This window comes from Macrobrachium nipponense, chromosome 34 (assembly GCF_015104395.2).
Source record: "Macrobrachium nipponense isolate FS-2020 chromosome 34, ASM1510439v2, whole genome shotgun sequence".
NCBI classification, from domain to species: Eukaryota; Metazoa; Arthropoda; class Malacostraca; order Decapoda; family Palaemonidae; genus Macrobrachium; species Macrobrachium nipponense.
The window spans coordinates 28,025,075-28,050,771 of NC_061095.1; the positions used below are offsets into that span (position 1 = coordinate 28,025,075).

Genomic DNA, 25,697 nt, shown 5'->3' on the forward strand with positions numbered 1-25,697 from the left:
GAGGGTTCACTATTAAAAGGTCTTTCCTGTGGGAGGGTTCAGTATAATGAGGTTCCTCCTATACATATGGAGGGGAGAAAATTGGTTTATTACTAACCAAAGCCTTAAAAATCTGCTACCTTCCATATAAGCCTCTCTCTCTCTCTATAAGTTATTATTTAATCTAATTACTAATTATTACAGTTACAGTATTATTATTATTATTTAATGTTATTAATATTTGAAAATTAGTATAGGCAGTCCCTGGTTATCAGTGGGGCTCCATTCTGCTGGCGAAAATTGCAGATAACGGGATATTGGTGTAGATAGCCAGATATTTACACCGATTACCAGAGATTGGCGCCTTTGTTAGGTATGTATCAACACCAATACCTGGTTATCGGTGCCGAGAAGTGGAAAACGGAAAAAAAAATTCTGATTTTCATCGCTATACAAGCTATACAACACTTAGTCCTAAATCTAGGCTTATCCTTTGCCTTTATGTTAGACCGTAAAAATAAAAATAGCCTAGACTTTATAGTTGCTTTTGATAAATATATATCGGATGAAAATTACAGCCATGAAGGAATATGTTTAAAAGGTATTTTACTAAATGCTTTAAGTGACCTTAATAAGAAATACCCTGTCCCCCTTAGATTTATGATAGCCATCTGCTGGCTACAAACGTTAGATATTGTAATAAGTAGATCCAACAAAGATGGCAAAATTGTAATCATGGACAAAAACTTGTACCTCGACAAAATCAACCAACTCCTTAGTGACACAAACACTTACGACAAATTGACAAAAAATCCCCTCCAAAATGTCCCCACATGATTTTTTTTGGAAAGTAAGATTAATCGGCCAAGACAAAAAGACCATTGAATAATTGGAGAAATTTGAAGTCGTTAACCCAAAATTACCTTACTTTTATGGCCTTCCCAAAACTCACAAAGATGATCTTTCATTTAGACCCATAATCTCGTGCTGGAGCTTTCAATTGTAAAATTTCTAAATGGTTGTCTGGCTTCCTTTCCCCTTTCTTAGGCCCTTTTTTTGCCCATCCACATTAAACATTTGGAAGATTTTTGTCACAAATTCTGAAGAGCACCTATACCAAACACTTCACAACGTAAAACTTAAGCCTTGATGTAGATTCCCTATTCACAAAAGTACCAGTACATGACGTTCTAGTTTATGAGGGAAAAATTAGTCCCCTATTTAGATAATTTCCCACTGGCCCTTGACAAAATAATAAAGTTATTATAATTATGTTTATTTAATAACATATTTCATCGTAGAGGCATCCTATAAGCAAAAATTTGGGCATACCATGGTAACCTATTAAGTCCTGTTTTAGCCAATCTATACAGTAGAGCCTCGGTTCTCGACGATAATTTGTTCCAGAAGGAGCGTCGAAATACGATTATTTCGAGAACTGAATCAAGTTTTCCCATAAGAAATAACTGAAAATGGATTAATCCGTTCTTGACCATCAGTTATTACCCTAACCTTGCCTTTTTATACAATACATTACATGTAAATTACAACTAAATAAGTTAAAAGTTAAAATAAATATCATGTTTAAAACGTATATTTATAATTTTAAATGTATAATAAACAGTATAAAAGAAAACTGGCCTGCATCCAACCGATTGTTGACCAAGCGCCATAGGCTAAGGCTACCTAGGTGATTAGTAAGTAGAATGTAGTGTAGTGGGTAGGCATAAAACGTGTTGCTAACATAATAAAAACATTGAAAAGCAAGTCTAATTATTACTGTAAATTAATAAACTATTAAAATTAAACCCAATTTATATTTATCAAAACTTACGAAAATTTGCCTACAGTAAGTCGGCATTTAAGGATGTAAACAAACCATAGCGTAGAAACGTTTGCATTCGATATTAATCTATGGTAAATCTTATTATGAATCGACTACAATACTGTACACAAAATTGCTTGAAAATTATCTTTCAGTAAATGTTATGATACTAACGATTTTGTTTCATAAATGTTCTTATAAAAAAGGTGCGTCTTTTACGGCAAATTGTCCAATATCAGGGCTGTTTTCAGAAGCTTATTGACCTTTGACAATTATTTATGGTACTGCATGGTACATATATACGTACGTACGTATAAGTAAAAGAATCTTCTTAATTTCTATAATTACTATACCATTACGTACCAGCCATTAATATCAAGCTTAACCTCTTTTTTACGAGGACGCTTATCGTAACCAAGCATACAGATTGCGTTCGTTACCAAGCGCACGCGTTACATATGTAAACATTGACGTCTTTTTACACTAGACATAAAAGAATCGTCTTAATTTCTATAATTATTCTATACCATAGCGGCTTCTCTGATTTAAGCTAAGGCTAACCTCCTCTTTACCAGCAAGCTTAACAAAGCTTAAGATTGCGTTCGCTACCGAACGGCACACGTTACGTATGTAACAGTGGTTTCACTACCAAATCTCACACGTAAACAATGACGTATTTTTACAGTAGACATAAAAGAATCTTCTTAATTTCTATAATTAATGTATACCGTAGCGGCTTCTGAGTTAAGCTAAGGCTAACCTCTTCTTTACCGGCAAGCTTAAAAAGCTTAGATTGCGTTGCTACCGAACCGAACATGTTACGTATGTAACTGGTTCACTACAAAATCTTACACGTAAACATTGACGTATTACAGTAAGGACATAAAAAGATTCGTCTTAATTTCTTAATTACTACGCACTTAATATGGCATAGCGGCTTCTCTGATTTAAGCTATGGCTAACCTCTTCTTTACCGGCAAGCTTAACAAAGCTTAAAGATTGCATTCGCTACCGAAACCGCACATGTAACCTACGTACGTAACATTGCCTTCACTCCAACCTAACACTTCAATACGTATTGCATTTGCTACTGAACGCGCGCCTCAAGTGTGAGCATGATTTTAGAATAGGTCTACCTTGAAAAAAAAAATCAAGCAGGGTGCTTGATTAAATCTTTTTTTCGCTCATCACTTTCATGCAGAGGAGAGGATAGACGAAACTTAAGGTTTAATTTGGAGTTGGAAATGATGGAAACATTTTGAAGAGGGAAAACGCGAGATGCCATGTAAACACTTTACATTATTTCAGAGATTAACAATAGCAAAGGTTTTTAATAGATAGCCAGTAGTAATGTTGGGACCCATGATGAATCAAAAGGTAACTGCGTATAGAGTTGATACCACCGAAAAAGCAAACGAAATGCGCGCAAGGTGTACGAGACACGACACATGTTTGAATGTTTGTAAACAATAGCTGCGTACTTTAAACAATGCTGAGTGGCGTCACCAGTGTTATCAACCGTTTTGCTAAATTATGCTAGTCGGTCCAAGCAAGAATTTATGCCAAATATGGTGCAATTTTGTGCCAGAATTATGCTATTAATCTATCATTATCTCTTTTCTCTAATACATTTGAGCTAAAACGACGATGTAATGGAAATTTAAAACATTTATATATTAGGTGAAATGATACAAAGTTACGAACAGACAATATTATAACTAATAATTTGATGGTCTTTACATGTTAGCAAACTCGAAATAAAACACCATTTTTCTTTAATAGATCACATACGCAATCACTAGTATACTATTTGATATGCAATCACTAGTATACTATTTGACAAATGTGTGATCACACATACAAATATGGAGAAAAACACAAATTTTACTTATTACTGCATCATTATCATGCCACTGAGAACCATTTTTCTTTAACAGGTCACACACACAATTAATAAACACTTGAAAATGTGTGAAAATTACTTCAAATATAACATTTTGATATTTACTGAAAAATTAAAACTAAAAAAAAAAGTAAACAAACAAACCAGTCTCTACTCGAGAAGAATAGCATACGTACTTATTACTTGATCATTATCATGCCATTGAAGCACCATTTTTCTTTAACAGATCACATACACAATGAATAAATACTTGAAAATTATGTGAAAATCACTTCAGACATAATTAAAATTTTGATATCTACTGAAAAAAATAAAACTTAAAAAAGGAAAAAAAGTAAAGTAATTCTTTACTCGTGAAGAAAAAACATTAAACACTTTACTGACCGTTTGTCATGCCACTGTGGGTATTTATTTATATTTGCAAAATTTAACATTCCTTAGTTGGGTTCAAACTTAGCAATTAACTCATTTGTTAGTGCTGCTTTTGAGGCAATTTCACTATGAAGATACATATATTCACTATAGCTGTGTATGAAATTGAGGAATTTTCTGCATTTTATTTAAAATTTTAGTGAAAATACATTCTAAAATTGTACTAAAACCCTAAGTGTGAAAGAAATTATGCTAAGCTCCAATTCTTGGGTCAAATTATGCTAAAAAAAAACATGAAATTATGCTACATTTGGTAGCACTGGATGATGCCGACTAGCGGCGGTTGGCGGAAACGGTTTTGTTTACAAACATCATATGGTCTAGGGTCGGAAACTGGTTTTTTGGTTGAAAACACGATACAAAGTTTATTGGAAATTTAGTGGCGAAATCCGATTATGTCGAGTTCTAATACGGTCGTGAACCGGGTCTCTACTGTACATGGAATTAAGACTGTGACAGAATCTTGGAAAATCGAACCCTTTTGCTTTTACCTACCCAAATACCCTAGCCAAATCCCTGATTAATGACCAAGAAAAGCCAATCTCAAAGATACAGGAGTATATGGAATTCCATGCCTGGACTGTGACTAATCTATATCAGTTTTACAGGAAAATCACTTCCCCAGAGATTAATACAACATAAACAGTCAACAGAGCTCAGCTATTTTTAACCATATAAATAACCATAACTACAGAATAAACTGGAGTTTGTCACATGTAATTTATAGTAGCAAATGTTACAAAAGCCAGATGGTAGAATCAGCCTTTATTAAACTAACATAGGTAATGAACATCTCTAAGGATGCTGGTATGAAATTATAGATAAAATCATCCTTCAGCCAATGCTTAAGAAAATTAAAGAGAAATTATCAACGGGGGTGGCCTAGTTAAACGGCTTACGCATGGATGGATCTTTTGGTATAAATACTGTCTTTTTTGTGACTTTTTCATTCATTACCTACCTGAAGAGAGAGACAGCAGTCTCTAAGTATACTACTTACTTTCTATATTTTGTTGTTTTTATGGGCTCCTTTTTTTAGATGGAATTCTGTTGTGCCAGAATGTTTTTATGAGTCGTGTATAAATATATATGTATATAAAGGTGACTAAAAGGACAGCATCTGCCTTGCAGTCTTACATTTTAGTAAAAGGCTAGGCCCACTGCCAATAACTGGAAACTGCTGCCTTGCAGTCTTACTTTTTAGTAAAAAGGTAGGCCCACTGCCAATAACTGTGGTTGATGATAGCAAAGGCATGTGGTCGTAAAAATCCCCTTTGCCAAACAATAAACCAAGCCTGATGTTTTAAAGAATATGAATGCCTTTAATCATTTCACAATTGCAGAGTCAATTATGTGTACAGTACTTAATTTTTATAGGCGTGATTAATCCTATTTTGTGGTTATGCTTTTGGATTTCTTAATGATACTTACATCGTTGCGACTGGCTTTTATAGATGATAAAGTGAGCACATATAGAGTAAAATAACTTTACACTGTGAAAGATGTGGAGAATGTCATTACAGGTGGCCCGCGGTTAACGGCGCAATCGCTTAGCGATGAATCAGTTTTACGGCTGTTGTCAAAAATATTAATTGGAAAAAAATAAGGCAATTTAAGGTATTTGTACAGCACAATATTCGGTTAACAGCGCCTCTAGCGCCATTGTGTCTAACGTGTTCATACATTTGTAGAAATGCTGTTCAGACCATAAAGGTTATGCAAATGATATTAATAAATTTTATGGAGTTATTGCATAGGTATTAGGGTAAAATATATGCCTCTGACGCTGTTCTTTTCCAAAAATATCGAGTTCCATAAGTGCAAATTTAGCTATGGATGTGTCGATTTATAAATGTTCATGCTGTTATGTTTAAAATGTGTATGAAAATGTATTACGTATAGGGTAATTTTATTTCCGCACAGAAATATGATGCAAAGGCAGCTTTTGAAACTACCCATCAAACCACCCATCACATTATCAAAGAGCATGTTTTTTCATGTTCGTTCTTGTGAGCCACTGCCTGCCGCTCTTCCAAAAATATAATTAAAAAAGTGCAAATTTAACGTTCGATGTGTTGATTTTATAAATTTACATGCTTTTGTGTTTAAAATGTGTATGAAAATATATTACATATAGGGTATTTTTATTTTTGTACATAAATATGATGTAAATTAAGGCAGCTTTTGTAACTACCCTCCACATTGTCAGAGGATGTTTTTTCATGTTCATTCTTGTCTGCCACTGTTCCAAAAAATGCATGGTGTTATTTTATTAATTTGGGAGCTAATTGTAACTCATTTTGTTATAATGAAACTTCAGCTTTTTGTTATAAGTTTTCATGCATTTATGTTTAAAATGTGTATGAAAAATGTATTACAGGGTATTTATTTTATTTTCGTACATAAATATAATACAGTGGCAGTACACGTGTACACGTCCATTTGAAGTCTTTGTAACAGCCCTTTACATGATGAAGACAATAGGTTGTTCAGTCGTGCCCGAATAATAAAATGTTAATTTATATAATTGAATCATGTTTTTATAACAAATTATATTTACAATTGTTGCATAAATATATTTTAATTAAAAGACAAAACTCGCGTATACTTTTGATTTTGCAACACTGCAATTTGTTTGTTTTTCCATGGGATAAAAGTACAAAATATAACTGCAACTCGGTCGATTTTTGGCTTTGTTACTTGAGCAAAAAATTGAGGTATGACCGTACGAGCTTGAGATGCCGCTGCTATGTAGATGGCATAGTGATGAAAATTAAGATTAGCACAGAGGGAAAAAAGTAAATATGTATGCATCTTTTTTTCATAAATCCTTTGAAAAGTTATACATTACTTCACTGTATCCAATAATATTGTATGTATTCTCATATTATTGTATTATAAAATACTACGGCAAATCTAAGCCAGTATTCCGTGGAGCGGCGAATGTTTTGGTTTAAAATCAGCTGATGGCGAATACGAGTTTGTTTTACCATATTTAACGCAGTTCTGAGTGAATTTTCTTGCTTCTGGTTCGTATAAACGAATATCTAAGATACTTGACTTATATGAGACAAGGTTATTTTTCCTTATATGACGTGTTTTTAGGTGGAAATATGAACTGAATGTCTCGTGACTGTGAAATAATTTTATTTTCGTTAACAGATTATGTTGGCGGCATGTTTATTGCAAAAAAAATTATGTGATTCCGTTCGCAATTTTCCTTTACATCCTTTACGTTATTTATCTTATATCGGCGTGAAACCAACAATAAAAGGTGGTTTTTCAAGCACAGTAGTTTTGATTAATATGATTTTGTCTCTATTTTATTTACGGCTGTGTTTGATGGCATACGTTTACTGGAGTTTTATCCTTGTTGCCGATGCACGATAATATCATTAGCAGCTTGAACAGTTTTCTCAGCTTCAGTTATAGCTAGGTTTAAATTTAACAGTGTATTTCCCTATTGATCTTTGATCTATATTGATCTTTGATCTATAGCAAATAAAGTTATTACATTAAGATATCTCAGTTCCATTCTTCATAACGTCCTTTATAACAACTACGGTAATAGTGTACTATAGTACGATGATTGAAATACAAGCCAAATGGATGTTACCCAATTCGGTTGTACTTAGGAAAAAAAAAAAGTTGTTTCTCATTCAGTTATTCATGGCTGTACACGTTTACGCAACGATTATAACGTTAAAACCATACTTTCATCATTCTCTTTTGCCGTTTTTGAACTTATGTAACATGAAGATGGGATAAAGTTAGACTATCGTAATTTGGTGTCTCATGAAATTGGATTATCGTAAGACGAATTATCGTAACTTGACCACTACAGCTACCTGTACACTATATAAAACCTTATTATATCTTTACATACTTTAGACACCCAAAGGATTAAAGCTAGGCTTTTTTCACTTTAAAATATTTATAATACTATAATGTACAGTGGTACCTCGAGATACGAAATTAATCCGTTTCGAGGCGCCCTTCGTATCATGAGTTTTTCGTATCTTGGACCGCATTTTACATGTAAAATGGCTAATCCGTTCCAAGCTCTCCAAAAACACCCCAGTAAATTTCACAATAAAGCTAAATTGACCTATAAACAATGAAATACTACAAATTTGGACCATTCAGTACCTTACTTAATACGTACTGCTAATTACCTGTAAATAAAGTGTATTAGTGTACATGGTATGTAGTAAAATGTGGAAGCTTACCTTTCGAGTGAGGCTATCTCCGAAAGTGGCGACAGAGGAGGAGGACGAACGGCAGAGACGTACGTACGTACATACACTTGACTTTACGAAACACATTAACAAAACTGTAACACTTAGCTTTACAAAAAACTATAATAAAAATTTTTTTTGTCTTTTTTTTATTTTTACATTTTTTATTACTTTTTTATACGTTACGTACTTTTATATATATATATATATATATATATATATATATATATATATATATATATATATATATATATATATATATATATATATATATATATATATATATATATATATATATATATATATATATATATATACATATATATACACATACAAAATTTCAACTTCATCACCACTTCAACTTTCTGTTTTTTTTAGTATCACTTGGTTCTTCCATTTTGCTTACTCTTGCCAATACTAAAGGCCTCTTTAAAAAATAACTTTCCAAGGAAGATTGCTTCTTCCTACTTTTCACAATGTTCCTGAAACGACTCAGGCAAGCCTCATCGAACTGCGCAAGCATACGACCTGTGTAAGCCTTTTCGGGGTGTCTTTTTTTCATCAAACGATTGCACTTTATGAAACGCAGCTAGAACATCCTTAATTTCTGCCGTTGTCATAGGGTCATCCTCCTCCTCCCCACCGCTGCTAGAGAACTCCTCTTGAACGACGTTATGTTGCATGGCCTCCAACTCCTTCAGGTCATCCGTTGTAAGCTCCTCTTGGTGCTCCTCGAGAAGGTCATTGATGTCCGTTGAACACAAAAGCCTCGTTACCCAGGCTTTCGCATTATAAGAGCCCTTCCACATCACTGGAAGCTTCTCCTTAAGCACTTTGTGGGCCTTCAAGGCTCGAGGAGTCTCGGAATGATAGACCAGTAGGGGCTTCACCTTGCAATCCCCTCTGGCGTTTGAACAAAGTGCGAGCGTAAGCCTGTCTTTCATAGGCCTATGCCCAGGTAGCTTCTCTTCCTCCGTGATGTACGTCCGATGAGGCATTTTTTTTCCCAAAAAAGGCCAGTCTCATCACAGTTGAAGACTTGCTAAGAACTGTAGCCTTCCTTAGTCATCATCTCGTTGAACGTCTTTTTAAAGGCTTCGGCCGCTTTTGTCTCCGAGCTGGCAGCCTGTATTATCATGTAGTGTTCTCTTCTCCTTTCTAGACTTTATAATTTTAGAAATTGAAGTCTTTCTCAGTAGTCAAGATCCTTAACTTCTATTCTAGCTGTAAAGGACCTTTGTACCCTCTCTATTTGCGCAATATCCGTTTGGTAGTGTGGCTACCATATCATATTGCAAAATTCAAGTGGACTACGTACATACGTTTTATAAAGCATAATCATGTGTTTGGGTTTTCTTTTTTTGAAGTGCCGTAACAACATTCCCATTTTTGCTTTGCATTTTGCCAATAGTATTGCTATTTGATCATTGCATAACATGTTCCTATTCAACGTCACACCAAGGTCTTTCAAATTTATCAGAGTTAAATACCATCCTATTTACTCCTGCCCATTCATATATTTTGTTAAGGTCTCTTTGTAGCTCGTTCCTATCTTCATCACAAGTAATTTCTCTACTTATGCTTGTGTCATCAGCAAAACTACTTGTACAGAGTCCTTAACATTACTGTCTACTGCAATCGTAAAAAGAAACAGCAATGCAGCTAACACCGTACCTTGTAGCACACCGGATATTACCTTAGCTTCATCCGATTTCTCATTGTTTTCAATAACTATCCGTTTTCTGTTGTGTACAAATTCTTTTATCCATCGTCCTACTTTGTCCACTATATTATGTTTTCTAATTTTCTTTGCTAATACATTATGGTCTACCTTGTCAAAAGCTTTTGCAAAGTTTAGGTAAACCACATCTGTTTTTTTCTGTTTATCATATTTTTATATATGTTCTCACCGTGGACTAGCAGTTGGGTTTGTGTACTTTTTCCGGGTACAAAACCATGTAGTCCTATATTAAACAAATTATTTTTCATTAATTCTTCATAATATTTTTCTTCATTACCCTTTCATACACTTTCATAATATGTGATGTTAGACTCACAGGCCTATAATTACTTGCCTCTAGTCTTGATCCACTTTTGTAAGTAGGGTAATATATGCTAATTTTTGCTCATCATAAATCTTGCCTGTATTTACACTGCCTTAATAATATTGCAAGGGGCTTTGCGATAGAATGAACTACTTTCTTTAATAAAATGGCAGGGACACCATCTGGTCCAGCTGCTAATCCATTTCTAATTTCATTAATAGCCTACACAATATCAGCTTCAATAGTACCTATGTCTGATAAATATTCACTATTTTTCTCCCTTATTTCTGTATCATTATCTCCCATTATCAATTCTATAGAGAGAGAGAGAGAGAGAGAGAGAGAGAGAGAGAGAGAGAGCATATAAATTACATAAAAATTAAACATAGGGTTTCTTAAGGATTAAAAAATGTTGTGTTTGTGTTGCATATAATTATTTGTTAGGTACCAATGAAAAGTTCACACTATTGAGAATTCACACAGTTCAACTTGCATAAGTTTGAGGTATTGCTGTATCTAAAAATATAAAAGTCCTGTTCTACTTAACGTCATTTATAACATAACTATACAGTCATTATTTAATGTTATATGATGCTTGAAATGCAAGCAAAACAACAGTTATCTGAATCGGTTGTTCATAGCAAAACAAGTTTTATCTCATTCATTGGTATATGGTTGTACGCATTTATGCAATTAATCTTTTTTTTAACTTAACTAAAGATGGGATAAGGAGGTGGAGGAAAAGACGTTAATCTAATGTCATTTGGTTCTCAAAAAAGGAAATTATGATACATGACATAAATGATAATTTTTTATGGGCAAAAATTTGGGGGTCACATTATATGCCAGATCCCGTATTACATGTTGAAAAATATACGGTATATTTTTCAACATTACTGCATCCCCATAAGACAGATGATTTTCTACACATAGAGCAGATGTATTGAAGGACAGAGCTGAATAAGTAAGAGTGACAGTTCAAGTACCTATATCTGCTCTTAATTTAGTTTTCTACAGCAAATTGAATGATTCAGCTATCTTGAATGCAAGTACCTGGCAACTCCACTGAATTTTCAAATGTTTTACTTTTAGTGGGAGATGCAGTGGTGTCATTTATCTCCTGCTTACCTGCAAGAAATAGTCTTCTAGAATTAGTCCTTTGGAATTAGTGACATATATAGTTCAATGGATTTGTCAGATGATGCCTTCTGTTCTTACAACCAAACCTGTTTCTTCTTATGAGCCTATGTGGACGCATGATTTTTCCTGATTATCACTATCTCGTTTCTTCCCTCTGTGTGACCTCATATATAGTTCCATAAGAGCTCTTCTGAACAATTGAATCCTGCAGTCCAGCTGGGTCTCAACTTTTCAACCCTCCTCCTAAAATAGGAGTCAGCCACAGTATAGTTGATTGTGTTGCAAAGAAATAAACTGAGATTTTGAAAAAATTAGTTTTTCATTCAAACCCATCAATCATTTACAGAATGCCTGCCCCTCAACATCTTCATGCCCTGTTTTGCTTCCAGGTGACACAAGTCATCCAGTGGATGCAGACATTTAATGAATATGCTTAATTCTTCTCTCGTAAACAAAAATTGGTTTGTGTATAGGAAATGTGAGACCATAGTTGATGGGTTTATGTTATATTTTAAGAATGTGGTACTTAAGCTAAACTCCATTTGATAATAAACAAAGCAGTACATGATATGGTGTGTGAATTATCAAATGTATATTTTAATTTTTAAGAGAGTTTCAGCCCATGGAATCAATTTTTGGTTTTAATTTTACCTAATTATAAGAACTTTTTGAACATTTAAATGTCATATGTTGTAATTTAGTTCATTTCATAAATAAGGATTGGAATTTATTGAAATGTCATATTATTTTAATATATATTTTATTAATAAGTAAAGATTTTTGCATATAATTGTTTAATGTTTTTAATTTTTCCTATTAGGTTTGCAATCACCCAGAACTTTTGGAGCGCAGGGAGGTGCGTTCTCCATTTACAATGCACCCTAATCCTTATGTCATTCCCAAGCTAGTTTTCCGAGAATCATTAAATGATATGAATTCAAGCAAACACCATCTTTTGTACAATAAGCTGTCCATCTTTAACCCAGAGTATATACATTCAACTTTAACCAGAGAAGGTAAGGGAATATTTAAAAATACTGTATCTTATTGCTATTACTGTTCATCGACTTAGCAAAGGCAAATTGTTGCAATTTCTTAAAGCAAAGGCTTAAAGGACAAGCAAACTAATCCCCTTTTTTTGCCTAGGCCCAAAGAAAGCAAGTCAGAATATACAAAGGTTATTGATTTCTTCATAGTAAAGGTAGGAAAGGTGACATGGACGGTGTTCCAGGGCATTTAGTGAAGAGGATGAATTTTTCCAAGAAACTAGATAGAACCTGACGCCATATTTCCTGCCATATAGGATGCATGTGTAATTTTGCAAAATATGTATAGGAAAAATAAAAAGAATGTCATTTTAGCAAGGTTTATTCACATATAAGCAAGGCTGAGGATGATGGCATATTTCATCTGTAATAGGGTGTTTAATTTTTAAAGCAAGAAGTTTACTTATATCTACAGTATTAAACAATAATCCAGGATATTTAAAGAATCCAGGATATTTAAAGTTAAATTTTAGTTTATTGAAGCAATGATTCATAGGTATTCAAAAAGAAAATGTTAAGGTAGCTAGATAACAACAAAGTGTTTGGAAACAAATACCATATATATATTCATGTATCATTTAATCTTGTGTATCATACAACTTCCAATTTTTTCCAAAACATATTTCATTATATATGTAGTTTAACCCTCTTACGCCGAAGCGGTAAAAAAAAAATTGTCTCCCGTGTGCCGGAGGTTTTTCAGAGTGAGCGCGGAAGCGGAAAAAATATTATCAAAAATATTTTTTTCAAAAAATCACAGCGCGCTTAGTTTTCAAGATTAAGAGTTCCTTTTTGGCTCCTTTTTTTGTCATTGGCTGAAGTTTAGTATGCAACCATCAGAAAATGAAAAAATCATCATTATCATATATAAATAATGCGATATATGATAGCGCAAAAACGAAATTTCATATATAATTGTATTCAAATCGTGCTGTGCGCAAAACGGTTAAAGGTAACAAGTTAATTTTTTTTCGTTGTAATGTACACTAAATTGTGATCATTTTGGTATATAACACATTGTAAAACGATAAAAGCAACACAGAGAAAATATTATAAAAAAATAATGCATGAATTCGCAACTCGCGGACGTAAACAAATATTTTTTTTAAAAATTCACCATAAATCTAAATCTTGTCCTAGAGACTTCCAATTTCTTTCAAAATGAAGACAAAATGATTGAATATTACTATACTGTAAGAGTATTAGCTTACAATTGCAGTTTTCGACCATATCTGACGAGTTAAAGTTGACCAAATGTCAAATTTTTTTATATATATATTTTTTATATGCAATTATTTCGAAAATAAGAAAAGCTTCAACCTTCAAATATTTTTTTGTTTTTTGTTTTATTCTACATGGAATTGCACACATTTTCATATATAAAACTCTATGAAATGCCTAATATGAAAAGGAGCAAATATTCCGAGAATGGGACGTACGCATTTCGGAGATTTGTGGCGAGAATCCGCGCGCGGAGGGAGGAATAAAAGATTTTTTAAAAATTGACCATAAATCTAAATATTTTGCTAGAGACTTCGAATTTGTTTCAAGATGAAGATAAATGACTGAATCTTTACTAGACTGTAAGAGTTTTAGCTTTACAATTGCGTTTTTTACCATTTCGGTAGAGTCAAAGTTGACCGAACGTGGTTTTTTTTCTCATATCGTGATTTATATGCAAATATTTCAAAAAACTGAGAAAAAGCTTACAACCTTCAATTATTTTTTGTTGTATTCTACATAAAATTTCACACATTTTCATATATAAAACTTTATGTAACGGCCAATTTAAAATGGTGCAAACATTACCAGAATCGCACGTATGATTTTTTCGGAAGAGTTACTTCGCGGACGTAAAGAAAATGTTATTTTTTTCATAAATTCACCATTAAATCGAAAATCATTGTGCTAAGAGACTTCCAATTTGTTATTGCAAAAGGAAGGTAAATGCTTGAATATTACTAGAATATAAGCGTTTTAGTACAATTGCGTTTTTTTGACCATTTCGGTAGAGTCAAAGTTGACCAAAGGTTGAAATTTTGGCAATTATCGTTATTTATATGAAAATATCTCAAAACTGATAAAAGCTACAACCATGGGATGTTTTTAGTTGTATTGTGCATGAAATTGCACACATTTCCATATATAAAACTTTATATAACGGCTAATTTTAAAATGGTGCAAACTTTACCCCAATCGCATGTATGATTTTTTTCGGAAGAGTTACCGCGCGGACGTAAGGAAAAAGTTTTTTCATAAATTCTATGTTTACTCAAAAGAATCCAAAATAGTAAACATATAAAATATTCAATAAATATGAAAACCCAAACTTACCCTAATTTGGTTCGCATATTACCAGGTTCACGAACAGAATTTTCAAGGATTCTTTTCTGTTCCTTTCATTCAATAAATTGAGAAATTGCGTTGTGTTTAAGTATACATCTTAATTTACCATATCTTATGATCGTATAAACCCATTATTTGACCAGGAATAGATTATTTATACTTATTACTAACCTTAAAATATTGTGAAATTTCCTATACAACGATCCGAAGAATAGTCTTATTCATTTACAAATGCCTGCCAGTAACAATATCTATCGTGCATGCATGCCCTTCAATATTATCACCTTAACAAAACACTTATAAAATCTTAGACTTAGCTGTAACACATGATGATAAAATTTCTTCCGAAGCCGTGTTGATTCGTTTCCCCCCTACATGCTGAGCTACCGTAAGGCGACGATGACCTTTACTGTTTAACAACTAAACCGGTACTGCTTGACTCTGACTCAAATCAGTCGGAGACGATTGGCGATCCACGCATGCGCGACCTGCATTCACCAACGACAATACTTAACGACTTGTTAAAGATTGCTTAGAGTTAAACCACCATTTAATGTATTTAACTCTTCAAAAACATTTAATATAAAGAAATATTATACTATCACTAACAATTCCACACAACTTATATATAATTTTCTACGCATCTTGCACTGCATAATGTTTACAATATTTCCCTTACAAACTAAAGATAAATGACTGTTTACTGGTCTTTATAAATACACTATCGTGATTCCATCTCGAGTCACGATGCACTCCCAGCAAACAAAAGCAATATTTACAGTTATAATTTTCCTGCTTGAATGGGGCTCTTCTGCCTCAGTAGCTGCCTGTGCCGTTTTCCTGTTCGGGATCGGGGTGCCTCTTGTTATCAGTTTTCTCAGACATGACAACATCAGTCTCTTGCCATAATTCTAAAGGATATAGCTTGACAACAGGTCTCATCACTTGACCTTGTGGGGTTTTTAAAGTAACCACACGCAAGACATCATCCGGTCCCACATGTAATTTGACAATTTGACCGAGCTTCCAACGACTTCTCGGTCCTTCATCGTGTATCATCACAACATCTCCCATTTTGGGCCAAGATTCGTGTCTGATTCCCACCCGATGAGTTTCTCGGAGAGAAGTTAGATATTCTCTCTCCCACCTTTTCCACAGGTCATCACATGTTTTTGTAATGTACAAAAATCGCTTTCCAACATCCTTATTTTCTCCATACAGAGGTCCTTAGCTTCATCTTTCCAATCTATGACTTCCCTAGGGAAAGATCTCAATCTACGTCCTAAAATCAAATGATTGGGCGTCAGTATCCAACTGATCTAACTTCTCCCGAAGTATAACTTAAGGGTCTGTCATTAATAATTGCTTCAAGTTCAGTCACAACACAGGAAAGTTGACCAAAACTGAGAAAGGCCTGACTTATTACCTTTTTCAGACATGTTTTCAGAAGACCAATCAATCTTTCCCATATAGCTCCAAACCAAGGTGCTCTGGCTGGTATGAACTTCCATTTACATTCTACAGCATTTAGGTGTTCTTGCACTAAGGAACTTTCTGCCATGCTTTTCAAATAATCTGAAGCCGATACAAAGGTAGTAGCATTGTCACTTAGCATTAAAGAAGGAAATCCCCGACGGCTACAAAACTTTCGGAACACCATAAGAAACGAATCGCAGGACAGATCTTTTACTAATTCGATATGGATTCCTCTAGTAACTGGACAAGTAAACAACACAATATAAGCTTTTTCAGGATTTTGATGTTTCTCCTTGGTTAACAACGCTCCTGTATAATCTACCCCTGTAACGCTAAAGGGTTGTTTTCTCTGCACCCGAAATTCTGGCAATGGTGGAGCAATATTCACACGGTAGGGTCTCCCCTGTGTTTTCTTACAAATTATACAATGATGTATTACACTTTTTGGCTTAATTGGCGAAGCTGTGGGACCCAGTATTCCTGTCTCACACTTGCTACGGATGCATTTACTCCCATGTGAGCTTGTAAACAGTGATGCTCCCTTACTATCAATTTTGTGAGAAAACAACCTTTTGGCAGTAAGATTGGGATTTTATTTCTGCCGCCTGTGCGACATGTTCCCATCTTCCTCTGCATCTATAAATACTTTCTTCCAAGAAGAGATTCAATTGTAACTAATAAGGTCAATTTTGAAACTTTATCCCCCTTTTCCAAAACTTTATATTCTTTTGGAAAGTATTCCTGTTGTAAGAGGATAATCATTTTACTTTTAGCTTTTTGAAGTTCTTCCAGCGTTAAACTTCCAGTTTTTCTACAGCCAGTTGATTTACAATTGTGAATAAATCATATTATCCAAGCTATAGTTCTACAAAATTTATCCACTCTACTAAATCTTTCCCAGTTCAGCAGATGGATTTTTCACTGTTCCCTACAAGATGGACCTGAATAACTTCATCCTGTGTTTGTGTTTCTTTCACCCATGTCCTGTCAATAGGATAGGTGTGTGGTTTTCTGATTGTTAACCATGGAGGTCCCTCCCATCAAAAGGAGTTATTTCGGTACTTCTTCTGTCCTTTTTCCTCTAGTAATCCAGTCACTAGGGTTTTCTGAAGATGGAACGTAAGAAAAGACAATCCCTGTAGTTATAGAGTTAATTTCCACTACTCTATTTTTCACAAATACTGGCAAATTATTCTTTGTCACTAACCATCCCAGGGCAACTTTACTATCAGACCAAATTATTATTTTCTCAAATTTATTTCTTCAAAGGTTTTCAACTATAAATTTACACAATCTTGCACCTAACAACAAAGCCATTAATTCCAATTAGGTACAGTCAACTCTTTAATGGGTGCTACTCTACCCTTTGCCATAATCAGAGACGAAGTTTTACCACTTGCTCGATAGGCCACACAACCATAAGCTGTTATGCTAGCTCACAGAAAATGTGGAGGTAATCCGCTTTCTCCAGATTAGTGCTTCTGGGGAAGGAAATACTGAGACTTTTCTCTAAGTCTTTGGACAACTCATTCCACTGTTCTAATAAAGGAACTGAAAGTAGTTCATCCCATTTCAACTGTTGCTTCCACAAATCCTGTAAGAATACTCTAGCTCGTATCGTAATAGGGATAAGCACTCCTAAAGGATAATAAATTTGGGCAGTTGCACTTAGAATTTCACGTTTTGTTTGACCGGTCTTAAGATGATTATGGTGTTATTGTTAATTTATCATTAGAGTATGTTTCCAATTTAGGCCTAAAACTTTATAGGTTTGTTTCTCTTTTGATCTTATGCGATAAGCATCCGCGACAGTATTCAAAAGATCACTATTACTAGTCCCTTCATTCCCTTAAATACAAGTGCGCCTGAGCAAAGATTTTGTTTGCGCCAAAAAATAAGCTTATCAATTCATCCTCACTGTTGGAGGCAAATTGAAGGTTGTCTACATATAATCCCCTCTTCATAATATCCACTATCTAGTACAGCTCTAATCTTCTCTAAGTAAGCAGCTGCCAGATGTGATTTAATAGTGGCATTCAAAAGAAACGAGAAACAGTAGCACCGAACAACACCACCCTAAACCTATATGTGATCAACTCGCTATTTGGATCCGTTGGGTCTTGTAACCATAAAAACCGTGTGTAATTGCGGTCTTCTTCTCTCAATTGCACCATAAGAAATGCCTTTTCTATATCACTAATACAAGCGTAGTTGTTAGTCCTGAACTGCAATAAGACTTTGAGCAAATCTGTCGTAATATGTGGTCCAGTCCACAGTATGTCGTTAAGGCTCAATCCATTTTTGCCTTGTCTCCAGGAACAGTCGAACACTATCCTAATTGGAGTGGTGACACTATCTTTCTGTACACCATGATGTGCTAGATAGTGACAATTTTTCACCGAATTGTTTTTATCTACCCTTTCTATGAACCCCCTATCCTCCTGATCCTTCAGGATTTTTTGATAGTGGTTCAGGTAGGCTTCATCTTTCTGAAATTTTGCACATTGTTGTTTAACCTGGCCCAACGCCATGCCAAAGTTGGATGGGAGCCTCGGCTTATTAGACTTCCATGGTAAGGCCACAACATATTGCTTCTCCATTTCAGAATATACAATGGTATTTTCAAAGTCTTCTAGAACCTTTCTATCATGTTCTTTCAATTCATTGCAGTCAATACCTTACTTGTTTATCTAAATTCCACAAAATATCCAAATCATTCTTTACATCTATTTAAATAGAGTAGCTTCAATTACTTCCTCTTTAGTTGCTAGCTTTAACACAGTTACTTGGGTTTTCTGTACTGGGGGAGCATTACAGGCCCTGTTACAACATATCCAAATATGGTAGGTAACAATATAAATTTTCCAGCTTTTCTGAATCCGGGGTGTAAAATGTTATAGACATTATCAACGCCTACCAATATATCAATGGGTGCTTGCTTGTCCACAGGTAGATCGAAATCTTTGTCCGCTAGACAAATTTTGGTTTTACACAACGTTTTCAAATTTCGTTTAACATTGAATTTCTTAGCATACTCTGGTAATTCATCTACCACAATACAATCCATAATAATCAATCAACCCTTATAAGGAATAGAAACACTCACCGTTTCATATTCGTTCACAGGTTTGCTTGTCAAATAACCCCTTAAGGCAATTTTCTCCTGCCGTTTAGATCTATACTTGTAGATCCTGAAGTGCTGACCTTCTAATAAAGGTTCGTTCTGCACGTGTCTTAACAATCCCCCGAAGACGTACCAAATGTCTTCCTTTGCCCTTTAACACAATTGTGGCTGTTGGTAAAATGGGACTTCAGTTTGGATTTCTGACCCTTATCACTTACGGAAAGTGTTCCAATTTTGCACACCATTATTAGATTTATTTGCTGATTTAATTGTTGATTTACTTGCTGGTTTACTTGGTTCGCTGGTTTGTTGTTTATCACACAATACACGATGATGTTTTAATCTATATCCGTTTCCACAAATTTGCTTTTCATAATAATACACTAAAGTGCTTATTTGACGCACACGCAAAAACAACAATCGTAAAAACCCGAGACGACTCAATTTCTTATCCCTACTGGCATAGGTTTTACACTGGTGTCACCAGTGTTCACCTTCACACAATGCACATTTTCCTTGTTTGTTGAGAACTAAATTTATTCACAGTTCCTTTACTCTTAGGTCTAACCGATTGTGATTGATTCACTGTGAATATAGATACGTGTTGATAAAGTTCCAGGTTTATTTACATCCGTTGAGACGAAAGAGCCTAGATTGTGAATTTCTTCCTCTAGATACCTTTTAAATGTGTCAAACACCAGCCAATCATCTCCACATCTGCGTTTTACAGTTTCACTTACACTCTTAGGCAACTTACCATATAGCAAAATGGTGTAAAATTCGTTCAACTCCAAGTTTTCACTCTCCAAAGATCTTATAGAGCATTCAAAATTTGCTCTGAATGTTTGTAATGATTCTGAATTAGCAGATGGAGTCTCCATTTCTAGTAATCTTCTTACCAGAACTCGTTTAATTTCATCCTTTTTCCCATAAGTGGTTTGGAGAAGAGATATAGCTTGTGAATAGTTCGCAGCTTCCAACTTAAATCCTGAAATCAGTTTTAGAGCATCTCCTGTAAGTAAACTTTGCAGATATGAAAATTTCTGAATCGGCTGTAAGTCCACTCGTTGGTGTACCGACACATTGTACAATTCCCAGAAGGAATTCCACTCCAGCACATCTCCATTGAAATGTGGGAGATCCAATTTTGGCAATCTAACATTAGTCTTTGGTGTGGTCGGAGGATTTCCAGGAGAACCGCTTCCTGACATCGCTGTGATGGCATTGATCAACTTATATCAATGTTCTCCAATTACTACTTCATATTCTGCTTGTTCTTCCACCTCATTCATTCGATCTTCTTCAGTGGTTAAAGTCAATATCTTTTCATTCAGGTCTTGCACAATCTTCATTTGTTTTATGAATAAATCCTTGATTGAAGACAGTGTATTGACATTACCTGCGGCAATAGCAGAGTCTATCTTATTTATCCATTTGGTGATCACACCCTTGTAACCACCTCGTGACCTCACCAAAGCTTCTCTTTCCGTCATTTTGCAATGATAATTATCAAACCAGCTAAAACCAATAAAAATTTCCAGACTTTCAGCAATTTCATCAAACAACTGTTTATGCAAATATACAATTTACGAATATTCAACAATTTCAGCAAATTTTAATTTAATATGTATAACCACCCCATTAAATGGAATTAATCAACACAATTCAAGAGAAATTCACTTCAGAACTTATCACAATAATTATATACAGCTTATAACAAATGCAGTGCAAGATGCGTAGTCCCTCATCCCCCCCACCCCATTTGGTCCCACCCTTGGGTGTTATTACCATTCTCCTGAATCAGCATCACTGCTGATCTTTCATATATTCTTTTTGCTAGTGTTTCAGAGGCTTCATGAGTCAAATGAATTCCATCATTGCCTAGATCCTCTTCAGTAAGACCATTAACCATGTATAATAAAACTGGTTGACTTACATAACCTTTGGTTCAACCTATTTCAACCTTTTCGATATCATCATAGGCTTACATATCTCAGGGTTGTGCAGGGTTCCACAGTGACGATATAGACTATCTTCACTCCATCCACATTGGAGATATCATTTGCAAGTTCTATGATATTTCGAATATCACATGTTGATTCAGCATCTTCAATATCTATATCATTACTTCCTACAAAAAGCACAACTGCCTCTGCTTCACTCCCCTTTACTTCTTCAGATGTGATATCATAACAAGTAGCACCACCTTTTGAGCGTGTTATAAAATGAAGGGTTTCCTCTTCTTCATTTTTATTTCATCAAAGGCACTTTCCATTTTCCTTACCTGAGATGTCCTAGGATCAGCACTATGCGTTTTTTTGTTTTTTCTTCTTCTTCCTTTCATTATCTGATATTTCTATGTCAGGACATTTCTAACGTTCTGATGTTTCTATGTCCAACATTGTTAATAATTCACCAAACTGTTCACTAATGGAGAAAAATAGACCAAGCAAGGGTGTAGGAAGGAACTACCTTATAATTACTTAATGCATTATGTTCATTATTTTCAACAGCACAACTATATTAAATTCCCATAGAATTTTCGTTTTAAATAAACTTCAACTTAGCTGCTCGGTCATTAACAAGATGGCCGCCAGTGCGACTACGTTATTCTTAATTAATGCCGAGACTAGCTTAACCCAACAATGAATGCCCGATCATTGACAAAATGGTCGCCCCCCAGTGCGACACAATATTATCAATGTCGACGCAAACTCACTAATACACAACTCGAAAATTTCACTTTCAACTATTAACGAATTTCCGAAATTCAACAACTTTCCAAAATTATTATTTCAATAAAAATCACAACTAATGAAAATAAATGTTCATACTTAAATGTTCTCAATTAGTGGCAACGATTAACACTGATCAATTCAAAATGTACATCGCTATATGATTTTCAATCACTTAAAAGTTCATTCCCCCCCCCCCCCCCACCCCCCCCCCCCCCCACAAATTTCAACCTTTCGTCGTTGTAAATGGTTTAATAGCCGTTAAAACATTTATGAATCTAAAAGAGAACGAAATTACTAACTTTAAAATTCACACTCGTGATTTCCTACTACGATCGATAAATACAATTAATCAAATAGAGTGCAATTACAAAAGGGAACGATAATATCTTACTCAACAATTTTCCTCATATGATTTACGGCAAAAAATTACGGCGTCAACGTTTTCTAAATTGCCAATACCAACCTAGTCATAACAACCCGACGTAACGAACACTTTCTCACGAAGCGCAATACTGGTAAAGCACCTATTCGCCAACATACACCAATATCAAAGTTAAAATATATGCGTTATCAATCAGTTACCAATTATCAATCATCACCCACAAAAATAATCCATCCTGGTCACGGCACCATTTATATGTTTCCAATCAAAACGAATCCAAAATAGTAAACATATAAAATATTCAATAAATATGAAAACCCAAACTTAACCCCTAATTTGTTTGGTTCGCATATTACCAGTTCACGAACAGAATTTCAAGGATTCTTTTCTGCTCCTTTCATTCAATAAATCGAGAAATTGCGTTGTGTTTAAGTATACATCTTAATTTACCATATCTTATGATCGTATAAACCCATTATTTGACCAGGAATAGATTATTTATACTTATTACTAACCTTAAAATATTGTGAAATTTCCTATACAACGATCCGAAGAATAGTCTTATTCATTTACAAATGCCTGCCAGTAACAATATCTATCGTGCATGCATGCCCTTCAATATTATCACCTTAACAAAACACTTATAAAATCTTAGACTTAGCTGTAACACATGATGATAAAATTTCTTCCGAAGCTGTGTTGATTCCTTTCCCCCCTACATGCTGAGCTACCGTAAGGCGACGATGACCTTTACTGTTTAACAACTAAACCGGTACTGCTTGACTCTGACTCAAATCAGTCGGAGACGATTGGCGATCCACGCATGCGCGACCCGCATTCACCAACGACAATACTTAACGACTTGTTAAAGATTGCTTAGAGTTAAACCACCATTTAATGTATTTAACTCTTCAAAAACACTTAATATAAAGAAATATTATACTATCACTAACAATTCCACACAACTTATATATAATTTTCTACGCATCTTGCACTGCATAATGTTTACAATATTTCCCTTACAAACTAAAGATAAATGACTGTTTACTGGTCTTTATAAATACACTATCGTGATTCCATCTCGAGTCACGATAAATTCACCATAAATCGAAATATTGTGCTAGAGACTTCCAATTAGTTGCAAAATTAAGGTAAATGATTGAATATTACTAAAATATAAGAGTTTTAGCTTACAATTGCGTTTTTCGACCATTTCGGTAGTCAAAGTTGACCGAAGGTTGAAATTTTGGCAATTATCGTTATTTATATGAAAATATCTCAAAACTGATAAAAGATACAATCATGAGTATTTTATTGTTGTATTTTACATAAAAATGTGCACATTTTCATATATAATAGTTCATGTAACGGCTAATTTACAATGGTACAAAAATTATGTCAAAGTGACGAAATAATTTCTGAGATGTGTCACAGATACTTTTTAGTGCGGCAAGAAAGAAAATTGCGCTTGCGCGCCTGCGTAACGATTGTAAACAAAACAGCACCTTGATCCGTGAACTCCCAGCATCCCCCAAGGCGCGTGATTCAAAAGTTTTAGGCTGGTAGGCCTATAAGTATTTTTCCGCGAATTTAAAAAAAAACTTTTGTAAGTCGACGTAAAATACGTCCAGTCGGCGTAAGAGGGTTAATATATGAGTTGCATGTTTGGTAGGTTACACGAGGCTATACTTAACTTGTCAGTTGTATTTTTGGTAGATTATACTTGGCTGTGCTTACTATGTATGTCTCAGTTTCAGTAGATTCTATTTAGAATGCATTTTACTACTGTTGATTTTTAACTAATATAGGAATTATTAGAAGCATATTGCAAATTATCATACATTCAGCCAGTTACCATTTCATGCAAAACATTGGCATAAACACAACAAGTATGCTGGCATAAACACCTAGCTAGATAAACAGATGTTTGCCAATGATAATTACCATAACTAGTGCACATTTATTAAGAGTTGTGTTACAGTTAAGTTAATAAAAACTTCATAATTCTCAAAAGTGACTTCCATAAGTAAAAATAAGATAGATTATTAATTCATACCTGGTTAGTGTGGGGGGGGGGTGTTCCATTCGGAAGTAACCAGAAATCAGTGCATCAGGTGCCAAAAATCATCGTTTTTCATTGCTAGACAAGCCCCATAAAATTGGATCGCCGATAACCAAGGCCGCTGATAACTGGGGACTGCCTACTGTACAACTGCACTATTTAACTTTTGTAAATAGATATCGTCAATGTAACACACACATTTTGTATCTCATGTATAGCGCATTTAGCAGGAAAATATTGGTTCCACTTCTAATGTTGCTAATGCTTAATATTGCTGTTGTCCTTAATTAGCAACCCCCAGCACCTCTTGGGTTAAAGTCCATTGCTCAATGAAAATCTACAGTAGAATCAATTAAGTGTATTATTGACTAACACTAGTCTCAGATTGACAAAATATAGTCCCATTGTCATACCATGTTTTTTGTCCATATAACAATACAGAACTCGCCAGATTTTGTGTAATATTAATGTACAATTTTTGATAGTGTAGTTGCTGTCTTGTCCTCAATGAGTTACCCTTTCATGGTCTAACCAGAGCTCCATGGTGATCAAATTAATGTCAAAGAATTCTCTTTTAACTGGTATTGTGTCATAATGATAAACATTATCCTCAGCAAATGCTGAACCCAGTTCTCCTACGTCACAAACCCGCAAGGAGAAGTGGCTATGTGCATATATATTGCCATATTGTTTACATCTGACCAGAGATGGACCAAGACACCATTTCCTTTCTGGTCATCATTGTTATAGTGTACTAAAACCAGTGCTCCATAATTTGAAAGTAAGTGCATAATTTTAAGTTCCTGTTAAAAATTTTGTAATTTAGACTTTGGAACAATGATTTCATTATAAGTGAAAAGCCGTGAACCGGTTTTTTCGCGAGCACATGATTTCTGATCGTTATTTGTAAAAGCACAAAGATGTTTTTAAGAATTTATTGGTTTGCTATTGGACAGTCAAC

General features: G+C 34.5%; 1 protein-coding gene across 2 annotated transcripts in view; it reads left to right on the top strand.

Moving 5' to 3' along the window:
• The window catches only part of LOC135207997 (chromatin-remodeling ATPase INO80-like), a 140,642-nt gene that overhangs the window by 18,031 nt on the left and 96,914 nt on the right, over window positions 1-25,697 (top strand). For both annotated transcript variants that reach the window (XM_064240087.1, XM_064240088.1), the window contains exon 9: window positions 12,383-12,578. In XM_064240087.1, the coding sequence (XP_064096157.1) occupies window positions 12,383-12,578 (196 nt within the window). The remainder of the gene's footprint in view (window positions 1-12,382; window positions 12,579-25,697) is intronic.